Source organism: Otolemur garnettii, unplaced genomic scaffold (assembly GCF_000181295.1).
Source record: "Otolemur garnettii isolate 467f Iridium unplaced genomic scaffold, OtoGar3 scaffold00068, whole genome shotgun sequence".
In the NCBI taxonomy this organism is placed as follows: domain Eukaryota; kingdom Metazoa; phylum Chordata; class Mammalia; order Primates; family Galagidae; genus Otolemur; species Otolemur garnettii.
The window spans coordinates 6,022,544-6,032,982 of record NW_003852463.1 but is presented as its reverse complement, the minus strand read 5'-3'; the positions used below and the strand labels follow the sequence as shown (position 1 = coordinate 6,032,982).

Sequence of the window (10,439 nt, the reverse complement as noted above, 5' to 3'; positions counted from 1 at the left end):
AAAAAAAAAACAAAAGAAGACTGATGGAAATACCATGCTCGTGAGAGCCTTTAATATGTGGCAGACAATGAGGCAAAGTATAAATAGGGATGTATTAAGACTGATTTTAACAGATATTTATTAGACTTTGAATCCTATATACAGAGATGCCATCTTTTCTAGTACCCATGAAGGATTAATAAAAATCTATTATTAGACCATAAAAATTCCTATGTAGAAATGCTGTTGGTGTTTCTAGAAAGCTGTTTGGTGATCCATATATCAAAAGGCTTTAAGAAAAGGCGTGCTCATTAATCCAGTAATTCCCATTTTATGAAAATTTATCCAGAATAAATCATTAATAAAGTGTGAAAAAAATGTAACTATAATATGCTTATTGAAACAGTATTTATAATAGCAAAAAATTGGAAAACAACACTAACATCCAACAGTGGGGAGGGAAGGGTATGAATAAATAAAGTATTTTACCTATGTACAATGGAATATTCTATAACCATTAAATAATGTTGTAGAAGAATATTTAATAAAATAGGGAAATATTCTTGCTATCGTTAAGTGAAAAATCAGAATATAGAAGAATATTACAGTTTCATCATACAGATATTTCTATGCATAGAAAAAAGACTGGAAGGATATGTGTACCAAAATGTTAATACTAATAAACTCTATTTGGTGGAATAATGGGTGATTTTTTAATGTTCTTTTTTGTCTTTATTTTCTACAAAACAAATATTACTTGTGTAATAAAAAATTACAAAAAAAATTAAAGAGTTTAGACAAATCTAGAAAAACTTGACTCAGATGACTTGGAACTGTGAACACTTTAAAACTCACTTTTATGTGACTGAAACTTTGCTTTCCTCTCCCCAGGGGGACACATCCGGAGACTACAGGAAGGTACTGCTGGTTCTCTGCGGAGGAGATGATTAAAATAAAATCTCAGAAGAATAGGAGGATTCACAACACTTTCAATTTTTTTTAACTATTTTTCTACACTGTTATTAGCATTATCTCAAAATGCTTATTTCCAATTAAAACGCCTACAGTTGCCTCCTAGGATATATACTATATTATTATTCATCTATAATTAGTCATTATGCTTTAAAGTCATACTTGCATTTCAAAGCTTATAAGACCTAAATGGAGATTTAAAATTAGAAATAAAGATGTACTTCATGTTTTTTAACAGATTACTTCCTCATTTGTGTTTCTCAGAAATTGAATATATTAAATTATTTCATATTTTCTTTTTGGTGAAAAATGTTTAAAATGGAAGACTTTTAAAATCATTTTCCTTCCTAATCCTATTTTTAGAATAGCTGGTAATTTCTTCATTTGAAATTGTGAGTGTCCAGCTTATATGTTTCACAGTTATAGGTTACAGACATGAAAGCATCTTTTCTTTTTAGGTTTTGTCTCTAGTTGTCTATAGTTTTAGTTAATTTCTGCTAAGTTTGATGTGGGAGACTTTATCATGTCTTATGGTGAGATCACTTCTCCAGTTGAACTATACCAAAATCACCAATTCAGCTGAACAAAATAAATTCTAAGTATGGTTATATGAATCATGTATGTGTAATTATGAAACATAAATGCTGAACATTTCACAATATTATGGTTAATGTCTTAATTCAGCTTGAAAGTGAATGGGAAAAAAAATCAAGCTTCAAACTAGGTATTCTGATAATGATACAATTAATGCTCTGAATTTAGTTTGACTTAAAATTTTCTAAGCTAAAAACACTTCAGAAAGCTTTTTTGATTTTGCTTATTGTAGTATTTATGTTTGCTACTATGGATTTCAACTCTAGAATCATTCTAAAACTGTACTTGGATTTAATTAAAAAGTTACTTTGTATGAATGTGGAAAAATCATTTTAATAAAAAATAATGCCTTTAAAAACGAGATATATTCTTTCTCTCATTGACTTTCCAGTTTTTTCATCCTGGACTCTGAAAGGAGCTATTTTTGAAGGATTTGTGTTACGTAGTTTCTATTAGGAATTATAAGAAAAAATAACATATTTAGTCTTATGTTTGCCTACTGCTATAAAACTAATGTTCACATATGCCAAAGATGACTACTCAGTGATATAAAATAACATATGAATTTATTCTCTGGAATTTTCTGTTTTAAGTAGAACATTTATACGAAATGTAATAAATGTATAAAGGACATTCATATTCTTGTTATAAGAATACTTGCCTCCTTTGTTCATTTTATGATCTGTTGAATTTTGGTAGGGGAAAAAATAGGATTTTTTAGTTTATTTTTTTCTTCCCTAATCCCATTACAGATTAGTGTTTTTGTATTTCTATTTTATTTTATAATTTTTTTTTTGAGACAGAGCCTCAAGCTGTCACCCTGGGTAGAGTACTGTGGTATCACAGCTCACAGCAACTTCCACTCCTGGGCTCAAGTGATTCTCCTGCCTCCACCTCCCAAGTAGCTGGGACTACAAGCGCCTGCCACAAGGCCCGGCTATTTTTTGGTTGCAGCCGTCATTTTTGTTTGGTGGGCTGGGGCTGGATTCGAACCCTCCAGCTCAGGTGTATGTGGCTGTCACCTTAGCCGCTTGAGCCACAGGCACCGAACCAGTGTGTTTGTTTGTTTATTTATTTATTTTTTGAGACAGATCTCACTATGTTGCCCTTGGTAAAGTGCTGTGGCGTCACAGCTCACAGAAAACTCGAACTCTTGGGTTTAAGTGAGTCTCTTCCTATTTTTTGTTGTGGTTGTCATTATTGTTTAGCTGGCCCTGGCCAGGTTTGAACCTGCCAGCCTCCATGTATGTGGATGGTGCTGTAACCACTGTGCTATGGGCGCTGAGCCTGTGTTTTTTAATTTTTACTTATTTATTTATTTTTGAGACAGAGTTTCACTCTCACACCTCGGGGTTGAGTGCCAAGGCATCATCATCACAGCAACCTCAAACTCTTGGGCTCAAGTGATCCTCATGCCTCAAGCTTCCCAAGTAGCTCAAACACTTAGCTCATTTTTCTACTTTTAGTAGAGACGGGGTCTGGCACTTACTCAGGCTGGTTCCGAGCTCAAGCAATCTGCCTGTCTCAGCCTCCCAGAGTGCTAGGATTAGAGGCGTAAACCACCATGCTCAGCTCAGATTATTTTTTTCTTTAGTTGAGTACTACGTGTGTATCTTAAATGCTGGAGCTATGGGGAAAGCTACTTACATGAATATTTAGTCATTCTAGTTAGTTATAGGAAAAAAATATTGCCACTTCAATACTTTCCCAGAAGATAGCCAAATATCCAAATCAACTTTTTTTGGCTTTGAAAGCATTGTGAATTTTTTAGTAGAAGTTTTCCCTTCAAATGATATGTAGCTTAGCTAAAATTTTAAAACAAATTTCATTCTGATTAGAAGCTTTCTAGAAGGCAGGATATAGCCATCCCGGAGGAATGTTTGTTGTATTGAACAAGCATGACTCTTGAGACATAATTCTGAAGGAACTTGATTTTTCTCTCCCACTGTCTATTTACGTTTATTCAGTGGGCCTAGTTCTCTTGTCTTTAGGTGTAAATTTAGATAGAGGACAGAATTATGACTTTTTCAGTTCACTTTTAGGCTTTTGAAAGTCTGAATGTGTAGTCCCTTAAGGTCATCAAACAGTGTCATTAAGCAATTAACAGATCTAGTCAAAGTTCCAAAGTTGATTGATAGTTGAGGCTTCCTCCTTCATTCAGCTCTGGCCAGTAGGAAGCTGGCTTCTGGAGAAGGGACCTAGTGGGCTTCTCTTTTTTCTCCACTTAGGCTTCCTCACGCACTTTCTTCCTCCCCTCAGCCTACTTTGTCTGGGTTGTAACAAAGGAGAGGAGAGTAAAAGGGAGCAGGAGAGTTCTCACCTGTTATTGCTGTGGTGGGAGAGTAGTGGTAGAGGATCAGTTACAAGTAACCTTGGTGGACGTTCATTTCTTTGCCATCCCCATCACCAGGGAACCACTCACCTGCAGTTCCTTTGGCAACGCTGATGCAGCTCTCCTTTTACAGCCTCTGGAAATCCAGTGATACTGTGAGGTTCTCTGTGCTGAAGTTATTTGCCCTTCTACCCAGGCCTCCCTGGACAGGAAGGACCAAAGATGATTATATGCTGGTTATCTCAAGATGGCCCATATCTGCTTCATGGGTAACACATGTGCATCCTTTGTGCTGACAAATTCTGTGCATGCAAGCTGATCCCATCATTTCCTGTCTCCCACTTCCACCGCAAGCTGTCTCAGCTAGTGTCTCTCAGTTCAGATTTCTCAGGCATGAATCAGACATTAGTCCACTGGGGTCCCCAAACTACATACACTGGTGACGGGAGTATAATTTGGTGCATTGATTCAATTAACCGAGAGAGCAATTTGGCAATAGCTAACAAAGTTGAAAACTTCCCAGCAAATCCACCTCTGGGAATCTGCTTGGTCAACCTCTTGTACATGACATTCATTATTGTTCTATAAGAGCATTAAAGTAGAAATAACCTTACTTCCTCTGTAGGGGAGTGGATAAATTATAGGTCATTCATACAATGAGCAGTGAAAATTAAGTAGAGATTGATCAATTGGATAAATCTCAAAAGTGTAGTATGAGAGAGGAGAAAGAGGCAGAATGATAGGTACAGTGTGATTTTATTTAATTGTATAACTAAATGTGCAACAGAAAACACTTTGTGGGTTAGAATTTAAGGACATTCACGGAAATAATGATATATAATATTCTCAGGATAGTACTCACCATAACTCACCAGAGACAGAATGAAATGGAAAGCAGTACACTTTCTGTGTTATCTACTTCTATGTATCTGCATTGTTCTATCTAAAGAATGAATCATCATTTATACCTCAATAAAGCTGGGTGGGGGAGAGGATCAAACAAGTCTGATAAAATTCCAAGCTAAAGGTCGGTCTGTAGGTGTTTATATTATTAATTTTTTAACCAGCCAAACTGCTTAGTTCACATTATTCTATTTTAAGTATTTTATTATACTTTAGTTAAAAAGTAACAAGGCTAGGAGTGAAATCTGCCTGTCCAGAGTCCATAGCAAGAGTTGTTATTCCGAGCAGACACCTGCAAATTTTGGTAGGGCCTTCTAAAAACCACTTTAAGCCCAGACAGTTCTGGTGCCACACCCTATTCAAGCATCCTACTGGCGCTGGGAAGAAATGAAAGCACGGCAGGGAATGTCTGCCATAATCCACCGGTTCCTTTCATGTCTACACAAGGGCAGGGTTAATCTTAAAGGAAACCCAGCGTCCTGCATAGCTACCCTTTCTAGGTCCTTCTTTCAAACCCCAACCCTGCACGACTGAACCCAGCATGTGTTTAAGTTCTCGAAAGATGAGCACAAATAGCATCGTGGTTCGGCCCCTTGCTTAAATGCATCTGGAGCTCAAGGAACCTTTGTAGAAAGAACGAATGACCTGGAATCCTAAAATTTGCCAACACAAAGGGGGGTGCGAACTATGGCTAAAAAAGACTAAACCCAAAGCGTTGATCTGTATAACACCCAGACCTACAGCTGACAAGAAACCAGCATCCAGCACCTGAACGCCTAGGGCGGCACAGGCCGCACCAGTCGCGCACGCTCGCTTCCCCCCCCTCCACCTTTTCCGGAGGCTGGCGCATGCGCACTCTGACCCGCGCTTTGTTGCGAAAGGGAGGGGGGAGGTCCTGCGGTCCTCGCGCGCCGCGCGACAGGACGCGGCGGGCGGGGCGGAGGATGGAGGCGGTAGCGTCCGCTGCAACGGTTGGGGCTGCGCGTGAGAAGGTGGAGGTGTAGGCACCTGAGCTGGAGGAAGCCGGCGGCGGCCAGGCCATGGCGGGAGACCCTTTCCTTTGGGGTCCTTGAGGTGCGCTCCCAGAAGTCCTGGGGAGCCGTGGCCCATGGGCTCGCTGAGCAGCCGAGTGCTGCGCCACCCGGGGCGAGCCCGAGCCCCGCAAGAGCAGGGTTCTGCGCCGGGGGGCTCGGCCCGGCGGCCCGAGACTGGAGGCGACGCGACGGGCCACAGCTTCTGTTACTGCCCCAGCAGCCGCAAGCGCAAGCGAAGCAGCGGGGCCTTCTGCTACTGTCACCCTGACTCTGAGACAGAGGAGGATGAGGAGGAAGGGGACGAGCAGCAGCGGCTTCTCAACACCCCTCGAAGGTACGTGTGGGGACGCGCCGGCGCAGAGCCGCACCCTACCTGTTGGGTCTGGGGACGACTTGGTACCCTGCGTAGAATATAGACAAGTGTGCTGGCGGGGTGCGGCGCTTCCCAGAAAGTGAAGACGCGACGTGCCCTTGACAGAGTAAATGTGAGAGCCCGCCCGATGCGGGGCGGATTGGGGAGCCTTGGGAGATGCCTGGTGTTGTGCGTTATAAACTACAGACGCTGCCAGGGTGGCGTTATGGCCGCAAGATGAAACAGAAATGCTGAGCTCTAGCTTGCGTCTCATTCAACCGACTGGCAGGCCTTCTCTAATAAGCCTTTGCCCTCTCCGAGTGGGTAGCCGCAGAGTAAGTTGTTTTGCTTCCGGTTGTCTACGTAATACAGAGATAGGTGCCCCTATTAGGGACCCCTCCGTGGAGGGGAAATAATTGCCCACAGGAGTTACTAACTGTGAACGTGAAGTGTGTCAACAGAGGACATTTGTTCCTAACTAGAAACAAAGTCTTTCAAAGTCCCTAGGAGGTGAAGTCGTTCACCCAGTGTATGTATTGTAAGGCGGAACTGCAGCTCGTTAACCTTCTTTTGGAAGAGTTGAAAAATGGAGTATTTGCTTGTGATCAAGAATGTAGTTTATGAATATAATATATTTTCGCATACACAATTTGGTCTGTTTTTGTTTTTAAAGGTCCTTGATTGGGTCACAGTAGTAATTTTTTAAATGAAACTTTAAAAAATGATTTATTCAAAATTTTTTGCTACACAGGTGTTACATGTTTATTGTTAAAAAAAGTATCATAGATAAAAACTGGACGGCGCCTGTGGCTCAAGGAGTGCCAGCCCCATATACCAAGGGTGGCGGGTTCGAGCCTGGCCCCGGCCAAACTGCAACAAAAAATAGCCGGGCATTAGGCGGGCGCCTGTAGTCCCAGGTATCATAGATAAAAACTGTTAATAGTTTGGGTTAAAAAAACTTTTATACAGTTTTATGTGTGAATGTTTGTATTTACTTATCAAAATTGACCCCTACTGTGAAGAGTCAGTGTAGCATACTTTTTAAGAGCTCAATTCTGAGTTCTTGTCTGTATTCTACGCTGAATAGCCTTATAAGCTCCTATATAATTGGAGACAAAATGCATAGTGGCTAGCCTTTAAGAATTTAGTAAATATTGTATCTCCCTTTGTCATTACAAAATTCCTTTAGCTAAGTGTTTGAGTGGTATGTCTTTTTCCATCTTTTAGCTTTTTATCTATCTTTGTATTTAAAGTAAGTGTCACGCATGTTAACAGCATACATCTGGGTCTTGCTTTTTTTTTTATCCAGTGGGACAATCTTGCCCTTTTAACTAGTATTTAGACCACTTATATTTAATGTAATTATTTAAATATATGTCAGGGCCTATTTGAAAGGGAGAAACTGCACAGTAATTTGAACAGGGGAAACGTAATATAAACTTTTTTTTTTTTTTGAGACAGTGTCTTTCACTTCCCCCATGCTAGACAGCCATGGCTTCACAGCATATAGCAACCTCAAATTCTTGGATTCAAGGGATCCTCTTGCCTCACCCTCCCAAGTAGCTGGGACTCAGGTGCCTGCCACAATGCCCAGCTAGTTTTTCTATTTTTGGTAGAGACAGGTTCTTGCTCTTGTGCGGGCTGGTCTTGAACTCCTGAGCTCAAGGCAATCCACCTGCCTCAGCCTCCTAGAGTGCTAGGCCACACCCAGCCTGATAGAAACATTATTAACCTGGAACAGAATTAACTACTCAGGGCAAACACTAAGGTAAAGAACTCTTCAACATATACAGGAGTGGAAACTATAGGGAGTAATCATGAATTCTAAGAATGAGGCAGAATACTCCAGGAAGGAACAAGTGTGGAATAGACTCTCCTAACCCCCCAGCTAAAGATTCAGATGTTGTTGGCAAAAGTGTCGCTATAACCCATAAGATAGTGGAAAAGTTTGCTGATGGTGGCATCCTCTAGGATCTGCCCTCTAGGATGTCAACAAAATTTGAGACCATTTGGCCCACAAAGCTGAAGATATATACTATCTATTCTAGACCTCTATAGAAGAACTTTACCAACTCTTAGATTACATGTGTGGACTGGAATAGAAAATTTTTAAACTTTATCAGAAGATGTATATCAGAATTTAATATGTACATACTGGTGGAAAATTCCTGGATTTTTCAGCCCAGTATAGATGAAGGGGTAAGAAAATACTAAGTTCTGGAATTTTGTGTGTTGGCCCTACACACTTCCTAAGGTTGTCTGGTGTGCTCTCCCCACCTGCAAACTACCCCCATGAAACCTTTAGCTCCCAGGCCCACCATCTACCACATACCTTTTGTCCACTACATGTTTTACTTTTACATTAACAAGACTGTTAGAGATCATTGTTCTACAACCAGATCTTGAGTGTCCATAGATGTCTCTCAAAATTGAAATCTAGTAAACAGTTATTTGTTATACCTATGTAAATGTTGTTTCTTGCAGAGTTAAGTCGTCATACTGGATCCAATATCACAACCCCTTGGCTATTTGAAGGGAGAAAATTTTCTAACTTCATAGTTTTTCTTACATTTCATCAAGTTCTTAGAGTCAGTCCCTTTTTTTGTTTGTGTCTTTTTGGACAGTGCCTTTTTGTATTTTTTTTTTTTTTGTCCTAGAATTTTTAACTGTCTCTTCTCTCACCCCACTCCCACCCCTAATTCACAAAAGGATAATATTCCTTTATCATATCTTCACATTTTTCTATATTTTGAAACATAACATGCATAGAATTTTTCTGCTGGCCTCCCTCTATCCTCCTGTTCCAGTCTGAATCTGTCTGTTTTTATTCTGGGACTTACTTTCACCCCATCTCTAGGATTGGATTCACTATTTTGTGTAGGCTATATATTTTTCTTTCTCACTCATTTTAGGGGGACTGTCTTCAAGTATTTTCCCAAGAAAGAATGCAAAAGAGGGGTAATTTATTCATATCTAAATATAAGCTTAGTCTCTCTCATTTTAGTTATCATTTGACTCCATGTAGAAGTCTAACCCAAAGTAACTTTTCTTTATGTTTGATGATGCTACTTTGCTGGCGTTAGACCTATAGCATTGATGAGAAGTTTGATCTTTGTCTAATTCTCTTTTCTTTTTAGGTGAGTGAGTTTTTTTGCACGGGAATTTTTGAAACTTGAATGTACTGAAGTGTGGGTCTTTTTTTTTTTTTTTTGGAGACAGAGACTCAGAGCAATCACAAACTCCTGGGCTCAAGCAACATTCTTGCCATAGCCTCCTGAGTAGCTGGGACTATAGGTGTTTGCCACCATGGTTGGCTATTTTTCTGTTATTAGTAGAGATGGCGGTCTCTTTTTTGGTCAGGCTTGTCTCTGAACTCCTGAGCTCAAGCAGTCCACTCACGTTGGCCTCCCAAAGTGCTAGGATTACAGGTGTGACCCACCAGTATGGGTCTTTTAATGGCCTTGATGGTCATTAGATTCTGACAATTAGAGATTCATATACTATCTTAGTTTTGGGAAATTTTCTTCATTAATTTCTTCCGTAATTTCCTTTATCTTGTTATCTTTGTTTTCTTCTTCTGGGGCCCCTCTGTTATAGTTCCTTTGTGTTGCTGGAAAAGAATACATGAAGCTTTTTTTTTTTTAGAGACAGGATCTCACCTGTTACCTGAGCAGGAGAGCAGTGGCATCGTCATAGGTCACTATAAACTCCTGGGCTCAAGCAGTTCTCCCAGGCAGCTGCAACTACAGGCACACACAATTACATCCAATTGATTTTTCTATTTTCTTATAGAGATGATGTCTTGCTATATTCCTTAGGCTGTCTCAGACTCCTGGCCTCAGGTGATCCACAGAGGCTTCACAAAGTTTTGGGATTATAGGCATGAGGTACCGTGCTTGGCTGTGGCTGGGTAATATACAAAGAACAGAATTTTATTTGGTTCACAGTTCTATAAGCTTCTATACAGGAACCATGGCATCAGCATCTGTTTCTGGTAAGGACCTTAGGAAGCTTCTGATCATGGTGGAAGTCAAAGAGCAAACAGGTGTGTCACATGGCTAGTGTGGGAGGGGGTGCCAGGCTCTTTTTAACAATCAAATCCTGGCAGTGCCTGTGGCTCAGTGAGTAGGGCGCCAGCCCCATATACCGAAGGTGGTGGGTTCAAACCTGGCGCCGGCTGAACTGCAACCAAAAAATAGCCGGGTGTTGTGGCGGGAGCCTGTAGTCCCAGCTACTCGGGAGTCTGAGGCAAGAGAATTGCTTAAGCCCAGGA

At 40.5% G+C, this 10,439-nt stretch overlaps 2 protein-coding genes across 4 annotated transcripts in view; both read left to right on the top strand.

The window, feature by feature from the left end:
• Positions 1 to 1,188, top strand: part of ANXA4 (annexin A4) — a 65,720-nt gene extending 64,532 nt beyond the window's left edge. For all 3 annotated transcript variants that reach the window (XM_003793443.3, XM_023515312.1, XM_023515313.1), the window contains one exon: positions 871 to 1,188. In XM_003793443.3, the coding sequence (XP_003793491.1) occupies positions 871 to 930 (60 nt within the window). In that variant the 3' untranslated portion in view covers positions 931 to 1,188. The remainder of the gene's footprint in view (positions 1 to 870) is intronic.
• Positions 1,189 to 5,612: 4,424 nt separating this feature from the next.
• GMCL1 (germ cell-less, spermatogenesis associated 1) overlaps positions 5,613 to 10,439 on the top strand; it is a 59,107-nt gene continuing 54,280 nt past the window's right edge. The window contains exon 1 of the mRNA XM_003793442.3: positions 5,613 to 6,148. Within this exon, the coding sequence (XP_003793490.1) occupies positions 5,889 to 6,148 (260 nt within the window). The 5' untranslated portion in view covers positions 5,613 to 5,888. The remainder of the gene's footprint in view (positions 6,149 to 10,439) is intronic.